At 50.7% G+C, this 12,792-nt stretch overlaps 1 protein-coding gene across 3 annotated transcripts in view; it reads left to right on the plus strand.

The window, feature by feature from the left end:
* The first annotated feature begins 4,654 nt into the window (after window positions 1–4,654).
* SLC35B3 (solute carrier family 35 member B3) overlaps window positions 4,655–12,792 on the plus strand; it is a 31,035-nt gene continuing 22,897 nt past the window's right edge. For 2 of the 3 annotated variants that reach the window (XM_085898906.1, XM_085898923.1), the window contains exons 1-2: window positions 4,671–4,942; window positions 9,241–9,485. In XM_085898906.1, the coding sequence (XP_085755032.1) occupies window positions 9,294–9,485 (192 nt within the window). In that variant the 5' untranslated portion in view covers window positions 4,671–4,942; window positions 9,241–9,293. Of the gene's footprint in view, window positions 4,943–9,240; window positions 9,486–12,792 lie in introns of all 3 variants that reach the window. The other variant, XM_085898915.1, reaches the window with a different exon arrangement.

Raw genomic sequence — 12,792 nt, forward strand, 5'->3', positions numbered from 1 at the left:
CTTTACAGTCTTGGTGGACAACCCAAATGCTCTGAATAAACACAGATGACAGAATGACTTGGAGTCAAGAGCCTTGGTTGGATCGATTAAATAGCAAGTACAGTGGATGATCTTTTGAATGCAGTTATTTAGAGTGAACACCATATCCACGATCAACCTACCAGATCTGCAACTGCCTCAGCTTTCAGGATATACACAATAGGCTCGTATCTGGACATGCTGGAGGACAATGTGAGCCAAAACTCAGCCAGCTGTTCGCAGAAACGAGATAGTTCGATAACTGTCAGTCTCTACTCCCCTTTGGTTTGTTTTGGGTTTTTTTACTTACCATTTTTGCATCTCTTGGATCACATGACAAATAACCATTTCTTCCAGTGTGACAACCGAAACCCATGGAATATAAATGCAATGGTTTCTCCACCATATTTAAGGAGTTCAGGTCTCCATAAGCTTAAGATGCCTTTCCTGTTTCATGTGTTGCAAAGCTGTGATAACTTCACCTGACAATGGTTCATTATCTCGTCTCAGGGTAGGTAGAACAACAGATGAAATCAACAGGATGTTCTGGGTACACCAACTGCCGTGAGAAGCTGGTGCTTAGGGCGCGAAACCTTCGATGGAGCAAAAGAGGTCAAAGGGGCAGTGTGACCACTCCTTGGCTTTTTTCACAAGATCTTGGCTATTCGTTGTTCACCTTGGTGTCTTGGTTTTCTATAGGTTTTCTATTATCATCACTTTTGCGAAACCTTGTGAATTCTTGGCTTTTTTCATTGGCTCACCTTGGCATTTATGAAAATGAGTGGTCACACTGCAAAGGGGGTTCGTAAAAGACAGACCCTCTTTTTCTCTGACAAATGGTGAAGGCCGGAAAGGTCAGCCTCTCCTTGGTTCCCCTGGCTATAAGCATACCTCGATCAACGTCCTGGTAATTTCATCTAATGTGTTACCTCTAACCTGTCCAGATGGCATCAGTCCACGTGTCCTAAAAACCTGCTCTGCTGCTCTTGCTCACCCTCTCATTTGCTCAAGGTCATCTGCCAACTGCTTGGAAATCAGCAAACATTACCATCCATCCATTGGGACCACACTGTACAGAGTGTTGGTGCTGCCTAAGCAGTCTCCTTGGCTATTGGACACAATCCTGGACAGGTCGCCACTCTGACACAGGATACTCGAGTGGCTCAATCATCCCAGCAAGCTGGTTCTCATTTTGCCGACCTCGGAAGGACGACAGGCAGAGTCAACCCCACCTGGTATTAATTCAACTGAAAAGGGGGATCCCAAGCCCACCACTCCAACCATGAAGCAAACACCAGGTATATAAACATTACCACTCTGCAAAACAAGGTGTAAAAACATCCCTCCAACTCCAGACCAATCAGACTTCTCCCAATCATCAGCAAGTTTCTGAAATCCATCATCACTTCAGAAATTAAATCCTTCCTCTTCTCCAATGACTTGATTTCCGATCATCAATTTCGTTTCAGACCAGGCCACTCTACCCTGGACATGCCGCTTCTGTTCTTCCAACAATGGATGGAGGTACTCAATGCCAGACATGAAATCAGAGCCATATCCCTTGACATATTGTTGTGGGCCGGGGGTCGGTGGCGAGGAGCGACGGCTAGGTAGAGCAGTAGGGTCGTCTCCACCGAGTACCCGGAATTGAAGGTCGTAACCCTTGGATAACCCCAAAGGTCACGGGTCCCTTTGCGGACCGTGGACGCCAATATTTCGACGGCGTGGGGTAGGGTTAATTGCCTAATTTCAATATACCAAAGTACCCACGTTGTCTAACTACTGGGGAAAACCACTCCCTCAATGGACCTCGGGCGGAACAGGCCGTTTACCGAGCCCGATCCGGGTGTAAACTGAGCGGGGATTACCAAGATCCGTCGGTCCAAATGAACAATTACAACAACAAGGCCTCCCTCATTCCCAATACGCACCGTGCTAAATCAATGAAAGAAACGACAGCAACGAACTGGCACATTTAACAAGAGGATTTATTTATGAACAATAATTATCGGGGAGGGGAGCACACAACGAGCAGAGTTAAAACCGAATATGCAGTCGATGTACAAGGGCGAGATACTGAAGCAATGTCGACTTATCGGACTGGCGCCACACACACACACACACACACACACACACACACACACACACACACACACACACACACACACACACACACGAAATGGGGCCGGTTGCCCTTTATTGTGCCCTCCAGCTCGGGAGGGAAGACGAGCTGAGGGAAGAGCCTGGTCTTACACCTGCCCTCCTTGTGCGGTAACGTTGATCTTGTTCGGTGGTGGGACTCGAACCCGCACCAATATACCAGGCACTGAGGGACCAAGGATTCAGCCACGGACGCCAGCCAGCTCGAATAATGACGAGGCGAAGGATCACTGCGACAAGACCAGCCATGAGATGACTGCGCCATCCTATCTATATCACCCAGTGCTGGGGTGCGATGTTTCCTCCTTGCTGGATGCGATGGAGGCAGGGTGCCGGGAGTGATGTTGCGGTGAGGTGTGATTTTTGCCATGCTGCGTGTGAATATGTGGGGTGCCGGGTGTGGCGTTGGATGATATTGGCTTCTGGTCGCACCTGCCACCCAACCTCCATCGCACCTGGCACCCCAAAACACACCCGGCACCCACCTCCATCACACCCGGCACCCCGCCTCCATCACAACAGGCACCCTCCCTCTATCACACCCGATAACCTCCCTTTATCACACCCGGAACGAGCCTTCATCACACCCGGCACCTTACCGCTATCACACCTGGCACCCTACCGCTATCACACCCGACACCCTCCCTCTATCACACCTGGCTCCCTACCACTATCAGACCCGACACCCTCCCTTTATCACACCTGACAGCCTTAGTCTATCACACGCGACACCCTCCCTCTATCACACCCGGTTACCTCCCTTTATCACACCCGGAACGAGCCTTCATCACACCCGGCACCTTACCGCTATCACACCTGGCACTCTTCCTCTATCACACCTGGCACCCTACCGCTATCACACCCGACACCCTCCCTCTATCACACCTGACACCCTTACTCTATCACACCCGACACCCTCCATCACACCCGGCACCTTACCGCTATCACACCCAACATCCCACCGCTATCACACCCGGCACCTTACTGTTATCACACCTGGCACTCTTCCTCGATCACACCTGGCACCCTACCGCTATCACACCCGACACCCTTCCTCTATCACACCCAGCACCCTGCCGCTATCACACCCGACACTAGCCTTCATCACACCTGGCGTCCTCACTCTATCACACCGGACACCCACTTTCATCGCACCTCAGAACACACCCGGCACCAAAGCTCCTATCAGGGCCAACAATTTATAAGAAAGATGTACATGGGGTGGATCATGTCCTGGCCCCTGTGTTGACATCGGTTTTCCTGCCTGATGTAAAGGAGTTCCCATCATGTGCTGCCTTTTGGCTGCTGGTTATATCATTGGTTAGGGTCTATGCCGCTGATGTAGTGCCCCTATTACCAGTGTACTCATGCTCATTTCACCGACCTTGGAAGGATGACAGGCTGAGTCAACCCCCTGGTGTTAATTCAATGGTAAACAGAGCTCAAACTCAAGACTCCAGGATCCCAAGCCAGCCACCCTTACGGGTAAGCCAACGCCAGGCGACGTGAAGGAGTGTATATCATCTATTCTCAATGATAATCCCACACTAGGTATCATCAAATGGACATTTTCACACTGAACAAGAGAAAATCTGCCAATCATCTTCATCAAACTGCATCTCGAGTATGGAAATGGACTCTGGTCTCTGGCATCAACAGGTTCAAGATCATGGACAGAGAGAGAGAGATAGATAGAGAGAGATAGATAGAGAGAGATAGATAGAGAGAGATAGATAGAGAGAGATAGATAGAGAGAGATAGATAGAGAGAGAGATAGATAGAGAGAGAGAGATAGATAGATAGAGAGAGATAGATAGAGAGATAGATAGAGAGAGATAGATAGAGAGATAGAGAGAGAGAGAGAGAGAGAGAGAGAGAGAGAGAGAGAGAGAGAGAGAGAGAGGAAAAAAAAAAAAAATAAAAAACAACAACAACAACAACAACAAACACGAAGGCCGATTGCTGAATAACATGTGCTTCCTTCCAAACAAACACTCCAAATTCTCGATCTACACTCAAATGTATCACCAGCGACCACAGGGGTGACATGATCATGGTCTTCAACATATCACATGGAGATCTTCAAGTTCCAGCTGATCACGTTTTTGAACCAACAACTGATCACCAGAGGACACCCTTGGAAGCGTTTCAAGAAGTTGTACTCAACCATGATGAGCAGACCGGGATGATTGCAGGACACTGCACCACTTTACAATCACCGTTCTGGGTGTGACGTCAAGGGGTGTACATCGTTCAGCTCGACTGTGGTTCCCGGTGTGACGTCACGGGGTGTACATCATTCAGCTCGACTGTGGTTCCCGGAAGTCATCACGCCGTGGGTGGAGAGAAAGGAGGTAAAACTGCGCCAGCTCGGTCATCATACATCTTGCTGAGTCTTCCTTTATACATATATCCCCATCGGAAGAAACCATTTTTATTTATTGTTGTTTGATTGAGCCTCGCCGTTTCGCGCGTCACGTGTTTCCGGTTCTCTTCACTCTCAAAGTCCCCAATGGATGCGGTGCTCCGAAGGCGGATTCTCCAGTGGTGAAGAATTTATCAAAATCGTCGGGTTTTCTCTCCCTCTCCCCCCATTGTAATCTCCTGTGTGAGGTGAAAGAATGCTGTTATGAACGGCAACACGGATTGAGGAGTTGTTCGTCCTGATTCGACTCGCCGAGAATGACAACGTTCGGACGTGACGTGGCGCGGGAAGTCTCCTCCGTCTGGAAGAACGGAAGTGTGTAAATGAGTGAGGTGGAGGGTACGTGTGAGGGTGTGAGTGGAGGGAACGTATGAGTGGTGGGTACGTGTGAGGGTGTGAGTGGAGGGTACGTGTGAGGGTGTGAGTGGAGGGTACGTGTGAGGGTGTGAGTGGAGGGTACGTGTGAGGGTGTGAGTGGAGGGTACGTGTGAGGGTGTGAGTGGAGGGTACGTGTGAGGGTGTGAGTGGAGGGTACGTGTGAGGGTGTGAGTGGAGGGTACGTGTGAGGGTGTGAGTGGAGGGTACGTGTGAGGGTGTGAGTGGAGGGTACGTGTGAGGGTGTGAGTGGAGGGTACGTGTGAGCGTGTGAGTGGAGGGTACGTGTGAGGGTGTGAGTGGAGGGTACGTGTGAGGGTGTGAGTGGAGGGTACGTGTGAGGGTGTGAGTGGAGGGTACGTGTGAGGGTGTGAGTGGAGGGTACGTGTGAGGGTGTGAGTGGAGGGTACGTGTGAGGGTGTGAGTGGAGGGTACGTGTGAGGGTGTGAGTGGAGGGTACGTGTGAGGGTGTGAGTGGAGGGTACGTGTGAGGGTGTGAGTGGAGGGTACGTGTGAGGGTGTTTGTGGAGGGTACGTGTGAGGGTGTGAGTGGAGGGAACGTGTGAGTGGAGGGTACGTGTGAGTGGAGGGTACGTGTGAGTGGGTGAGTGGAGGGTACGTGTGAGGGTGTGAGTGGAGGGTACGTGTGAGGGTGTGAGTGGAGGGTACGTGTGAGGGTGTGAGTGGAGGGTACGTGTGAGGGTGTGAGTGGAGGGTACGTGTGAGGGTGTGAGTGGAGGGTACGTGTGAGGGTGTGAGTGGAGGGTACGTGTGAGGGTGTGAGTGGAGGGTACGTGTGAGGGTGTGAGTGGAGGGTACGTGTGAGGGTGTGAGTGGAGGGTACGTGTGAGGGTGTGAGTGGAGGGTACGTGTGAGGGTGTGAGTGGAGGGTACGCGTGAGGGTGTGAGTGGAGGGTACGTGTGAGGGTGTGAGTGGAGGGTACGTGTGAGGGTGTGAGTGGAGGGTACGCGTGAGGGTGTGAGTGGAGGGTACGCGTGAGGGTGTGAGTGGAGGGTACGCGTGAGGGTGTGAGTGGAGGGTACGCGTGAGGGTGTGAGTGGAGGGTACGCGTGAGGGTGTGAGTGGAGGGTACGCGTGAGGGTGTGAGTGGAGGGTACGCATGAGGAAGTGAGGATGTGAATGGAGGTTACGTGTGAGGGTGTCAGTGGAAAGTACGCATGAGGAAGTGTGAGGATGTGAATGGAGGTTACGTGTGAGGGTGTGAGTGGAGGATACGTGTGAGGATGTGAATGGAGGGTACGTGTGAGGGTGTGAGTGGAGGGTACGTGTGAGGGTGTGAGTGGAGGGTACGTGTGAGGGTGTGAGTGGAGGGTACGTGTGAGGGTGTGAGTGGAGGGTACGTGTGAGGGTGTTTGTGGAGGATACGCGTGAGGGTGTGAGTGGAGGGAACGCGTGAGGGTGTGAGTGGAGGGTACGTGTGAGGGTGTGAGTGGAGGGTACGTGTGAGGGTGTGAGTGGAGGGTACGCGTGAGGGTGTGAGTGGTGGGTACGTGTGAGGGTGTGAGTGGTGGGTACGTGTGAGGGTGTGAGTGGAGGGTACGTGTGTGGGTGGAGGGTACGTGTGAGGGTGTGTGTGGAGGGTACGTGTGTGAGTGGAGGGTACGTGTGAGGGTGTGAGTGGAGGGTACGTGTGAGGGTGTTTGTGGAGGGTACGTGTGAGGGTGTTTGTGGAGGGTACGTGTGAGGGTGTGAGTGGAGGGAACGTGTGTGAGTGGAGGGAACGTGTGAGGGTGTGAGTGGAGGATACGTGTGAGGGTGTGAGTGGAGGATACGTGTGAGGGTGTGAGTGGAGGATACGTGTGAGGGTGTGAGTGGAGGATACGTGTGAGGGTGTGAGTGGAGGGTACGTGTGAGGGTGTGAGTGGTGGGTACGTGTGAGGGTGTGAGTGGAGGGAACGTGTGTGAGTGGAGGGTACGTGTGAGGGTGTGAGTGGAGGGTACGTGTGAGGGTGTGAGTGGTGGGAACGTGTGAGTGGAGGGTACGTGTGAGGGTGTGAGTGGAGGGAACGTGTGAGGGTGTGAGTGGAGGGAACGTGTGAGTGGAGGGTACGTGTGAGGGTGTGAGTGGAGGGTACGTGTGAGGGTGTGAGTGGAGGGTACGTGTGAGGGTGTGAGTGGAGGGTACGTGTGAGGGTGTGAGTGGAGGGTACGTGTGAGGGTGTGAGTGGAGGGTACGTGTGAGGGTGTGAGTGGAGGGTACGTGTGAGGGTGTGAGTGGAGGGAACGTGTGAGGGTGTGAGTGGAGGGAACGTGTGAGTGGTGGGTACGTGTGAGGGTTTGAGTGGAGGGTACGTGTGAGGGTGTGAGTGGAGGGTACGTGTGAGGGTGTGAGTGGAGGGTACGTGTGAGGGTGTGAGTGGAGGGTACGTGTGAGGGTGTGAGTGGAGGGTACGTGTGAGGGTGTGAGTGGAGGGTACGTGTGAGGGTGTGAGTGGAGGGTACGTGTGAGGGTGCGAGTGGGGGGTACGTGTGAGGGTGTGAGTGGAGGGTACGTGTGAGGGTGTGAGTGGAGGGTACGTGTGAGGGTGTGAGTGGAGGGTACGTGTGAGGGTGTGAGTGGAGGGTACGTGTGAGGGTGTGAGTGGAGGGTACGTGTGAGGGTGTGAGTGGAGGGTACGTGTGAGGGTGTGAGTGGAGGGTACGTGTGAGGGTGTGAGTGGAGGGTACGTGTGAGGGTGTGAGTGGAGGGTACGTGTGAGGGTGTGAGTGGAGGGTACGTGTGAGGGTGTGAGTGGAGGGTACGTGTGAGGGTGTGAGTGGAGGGTACGTGTGAGGGTGTGAGTGGAGGGTACGTGTGGGGGTGTGAGTGGAGGGTACGTGTGAGGGTGTGAGTGGAGGGTTCGTGTGGGGGTGTGAGTGGAGGGTTCGTGTGAGGGTGTGAGTGGAGGGTTCGTGTGAGGGTGTGCGTGGAGGGTTCGTGTGAGGGTGTGCAATTGAGTTAAAGGTGTGGGTGAGAGGGTGTGAGTGGAGGGTTTGTGTGAGGGTGTGAGTGGAGGATACGTGTGAGGATGTGAATGGAGGTTACGTGTGAGGGTGTGAGTGGAGGATACGTGTCAGGTGAGGGGTAGTGGAGGATACGTGTGAGGGTGTGAGTGGAGGGTACGTGAGGTTGTGAGTGGAGGGTACATGTGAGGATGTAAGTGGAGGTTACGTGTGAGGGTGTGAGTGGAGGGTACGTGTGAGTGTGAGTGGAGGGTACGTGTGGGTGTGAGTTAAGGGTACGTGTGAGGGTGTGAGTGGAGAAAACGTGTGAGGGTGTGAGTGGAGGTTGTGCAATTGAGTTAAAGCTCTTGGACTATGAGTGGAGGGTCCGTGTTAGGATGTGTGAGGATGTGAGTGGAGGGTACGTGTGAGGGTGTGAGTGGAGGGTACGTGTGGAGGATGTGCAATTGAGTTAAAGCTATGGGACTATGAGTGGAGGGTACGTGTGAGGGTGTGAGGGTGTGAGGGGAGGATACGTGTGAGGGGAGGGTACATGTGAGGGTGTGCGTGGAGGTTATGTGTAAGGGTGTGAGAGGAGGATAAGTGTGAGGGTGTGAGTGGTAGGTTCCTGTGAGGGTGTGAGTGGAGGATACGTGTGAGTGGAAGATGTGAGGGTGTGAGTGGAGGATACGTGTGATGGTGTGAGTGGAGGGTACGTGTGACTGTGTTCGTGGAGGGTACGCGTGAGTGGAGGGTACGTGTGAGTGGAGGGTACGTGTGAGGATGTGATTGGAGCATACGTGTGAGGGTGTGAGTGGAGGGTACGTGTGAGGGTGTGAGTGGAGGGTACGTGTGAGGGTGTGAGTGGAGGTTGGGTGTGAGTGGAGGGTACGTGTGACGGTGTGCAATTGAGTTAAAGGTATGGGTGAGGGTGTGCAATTGAGTTAAAGGTATGGGTGTGAGTGGAGGGTACGTGAGTGGAGGGTATGTGAGAGGATGTGTGAGGGTGTGCAATTGAGTTAAAGGTTCGGGTTCGAGGGGGTGAGTGGAGGGTACGTGTGAGGGTGTGCAATTGAGTTAAAGGTACGGGTGGGAGGGGGTGAGTGGAGGGTACGTGTGAGTGGAGGGTGTGATCGATCCATCCATTGAGTGAGTAGAGGGTGTGAGTGCATCGAGTGCTATTGCTGCACTGTATATCCTGTTTAATTTCTTTTCTCCCCTCCCTTCCCCTTCCTTCCCCTCCCCTCCCCTCCCTTTCCCCCCCTCCCCTCCCTTCCCCTCCCCTCCCTTCCCTTCCCATCCTCTCTCCCTCCTGTAGAAAATGCTGGTCGATATGTGAGGATACAAAGTTTTTTTTGAACCAAAACTGTGATGGAATCAAATTCCAGGAAATACGTCAGCATCATCGTCCCCCAGAGAAATGAATTTGTTTTGCCACATATCAAGGCAGTGGATCACGTGTACGTCCTCGGCATCGACCTCAGCAAGTACTCCCAGACCTTGCAGTTCTTCATTTGTCTCGCAGGAGTTTTTGTTTTTTACCTTATCTACGGGTACCTGCAGGTAGGTTCCTGTATACCACTCATTGAGCTCAGGAGGTTTATGATTGCCATGTTGCAGGACTGATTTACTTTATTTGATTCTTCATTTAAAAGTGAATCATTGCACACTCTTGAGCTTTCTACTTCCTGTGAGGATTTTGTAATATTTTGCCCTATTGTTACTTTTGACAAAATATTGATATGTAATATTTTGCCCTATTATGCCGTGCCACCAAAGGTTGACGGAGGCTATTTTCACATCTGTTTGTCTGTTTATTTGTCTGTGAACAGGATACCTAAAAAGGTTGTGGGCAGAATCGGACGAAATTTGGTGAACAGGTTGGGTGTGTGACAAGGACTAATTCATTAGGTGTTTGTGATGATCCGGATCTGGATACGAGAATTTTTTTTAAGTTCTTCAGTGACTCTTCACCATTAAGAGATGGGGCCAAAAACAAAATATATATATATCACGATGCTTCACAAAGTTGTGGATGAAGAATGACAAAACTCGGTGGATGAGTCTGTGAGGTGACGAGAACAAGCCGATTAGATTTTGGTTCAGGTCTGAATCCAGATCCAGCCTATTGGTGTTCCGATCCAACAAAACGTAAACTGTTCAGCCTGGTGGAGGTATGCGCTCTACTGACTACCATTCTCGTTTTCTTTGTTTCTTTGTTTTGTCATAGATTTTGTGATGTTTTTGGTGTTCTCCGTCGCCATGTTTTTGTGAATTTTACACTTTTATTGCTGAATTTTGTTGTGTGTGTTTTTTCTCTATCCAATGTTTGTTTGCTTTTTCGCTCACCTGGAACATAGTTCCCGGGAGCTTATGGGATGGCATGTCGTCCAACCGTTCGCCCGTCCACAAATGCTTGTCTCGATTAAACCATTGCAAGTTAACATTATTGCTCTACTGGCAAAGCTTTTTCATTGTTGATTAGTGATTTTATATGTCAATCAATATCAATATAGTGTGTGTATGTATATAGATATATGTGTGTGTATATATATATATATATATATATATATATATATATATATATATATATATATATATATATATATATATATATATATATATATATGTGTGTGTGTGTGTGTGTGTGTGTGTGTGTGTGTGTGTACGGGTACCGAGTGTATTATGAGGGGGTTATTCCCCGTTTCTCCTCAGAAGAGCTGGACTTGGGGCCACTGCTCACAATTAACTTTGTGGTACGGTGGGTTGTCAATGCCAATCGGTTAACCACGAGTTCCAGTGTCCACCGTCTAATTTGCCGTTTAACTAGAGGTCACGTGGCTTCCTGAACGGAGAACGTGCCCTCGGCAATGCACTGATCTTATCTTGATTAGATCTTAATTAGGGCGGTCGAGCATTTACCTTTTGTGCACACCGACTATGACGGGTCAATTAGTTTGATAATTACCTCCCAGTCTATCTAGGTTCGGACAATGCTGGATCAATGGAAGGAAAGGACAAGCACGGACAGGTTGGAACGCCAACAAGGAATTTATTAACAAGGAAAATAAATATACTGAAGAACTTTTTATTTCCTTGTGGTGTAAATAGGTAAATTCAAATCAATTAAAATAATCTCAAGCAAATAAAGAATTAATCAGGCATTGATAGAAAAACAGACAAAGAACAGATGCTTTTCACTATGCCTTACTTTACAATTAAACACGAGACAAGGGTACCCACCAGATCATTCAGGGGGGAGAGGAATCCAGTCTCGCTTACCAAGGTAGAAGTTGTCATGCGTCAAATAAAACATCCCGAAATGTGTGAGCTGCCAGCGCCCTGCCTTGCCGTGCCTCCACCCGCAAACAGACTTGAACACCAATCGACGTCACGTCGTCAGTCCCAGGAACTAGGGACACCAATAATCAGGTACGCCAAGAGCAGGTCTCGTGCAGAACCAGCATTAACGGTCCAAGCGTCACCCACCGTCAGGATCCACCAGGAACCACAAGCAACGGACAGCTTTCAGGAGCTGTGAGGCACTATGAGAAGCTGTAAGGTGCTGAGGCTGTCACCAACTGACTGACTGGAACTGACTGGAGCTGAAAATATCCATCATCCAGCTGTTACAAACTGTCAGAAAAACGGTCTTCCCATCCTTTTTATAGGCGGCCAGTCTGGGCGGAGCCTCAAGCAGACTTCAGCCAAATCCACCTTGCCTGTTGGCACATCGTTGCGTGTGATCAACCGCCAACCTCACGATCATTCCTTCCCCACCTGAGCGAGATGCAACCCAAAATCAGCACAGGCCCAGCTTCAAATGGCATGCCCACATTGCTGGACGAACAGCAGAAAGCAGCCATCTGCCAGAATTACCGAGCGAAAACGTGAAGCGCTCATAAATCGTCAACAACCATCACCTCTCAGTTCAGCCCAACATGAACAAGAGCCAGCCAGCATCCACAGCGGTGTCAAACGTCGCTGGAAAAAGGTGGACATCAACGTCGGTGAAAGAGGTTGGTGTCGAACGTCAATGAAAGATAGGTGGGTGAGGTAAGTGATCCACAGCCGTATTTGACCGTCAGAATAACTGCTCAGGAAAAGCCTACCGTGTGCTTAATCAAATGTCCGAAAAGTCTAAGGTGTAAATAAATCGTCCACCTCCAAGCCAATGTGCCCTGATGGAAAGGGGGTCGACAAGCCTCTGTTGGGCTAACGGCTATCTCGCGTGCATGAATGTGTCTGTTGTAAAGAGGAAAAGGTCATCCTATAAGAAAGGGAATCTATTCTGTACCCTTCTCAACGCATAAATTGTTAGAATCCCACCAGACATGGGGATAGGTCTATCCTGGACACGCATTTCGAGAAATAACTGTCTGAGGACCTAAATGTTTGTATGCATTAGTCAGATCCGATTCTGAAATCCATATATATTGTTGTGGATTTTGGCCCGTCCGGCGAGCGGGCGACCGCCTTTAGCTCAATTGTAGCCGCGCGCACCCACCGAACGAGCAATCTAGTCGCAGCTTTCGGATCAACGCCGAAACCCAACTACGGGTGTTTTTAACCACACCATAACCAGCCAACTCTTCTGTCCACGCGCTACAGGGTCGATCGCCGAATTGTCGATATACCTAATTATTCGCGCAGACAAAAATGCCGGGAGTTTATACCTCAACGGAGTCTGCATGAAAACGAGCCGCTTTAAGCAGCTCGTTCCGTTTACGATTGCTGAGCGGTTTTATATCGCCAAGCCCCGTCGGACCAGATGTACGTTTTATCGGCTTATTATAATCAGCCAGCTAATTATTCCGAACGCAATTATGGCAGTCAATGGAGGAAGGGACGCAACGAGCAGGTGACATTC

Source organism: Eptatretus burgeri, chromosome 1 (assembly GCF_056783735.1).
Source record: "Eptatretus burgeri isolate ZD-2024b chromosome 1, Ebu_testis_v1, whole genome shotgun sequence".
Lineage (NCBI taxonomy): Eukaryota > Metazoa > Chordata > Myxini > Myxiniformes > Myxinidae > Eptatretus > Eptatretus burgeri.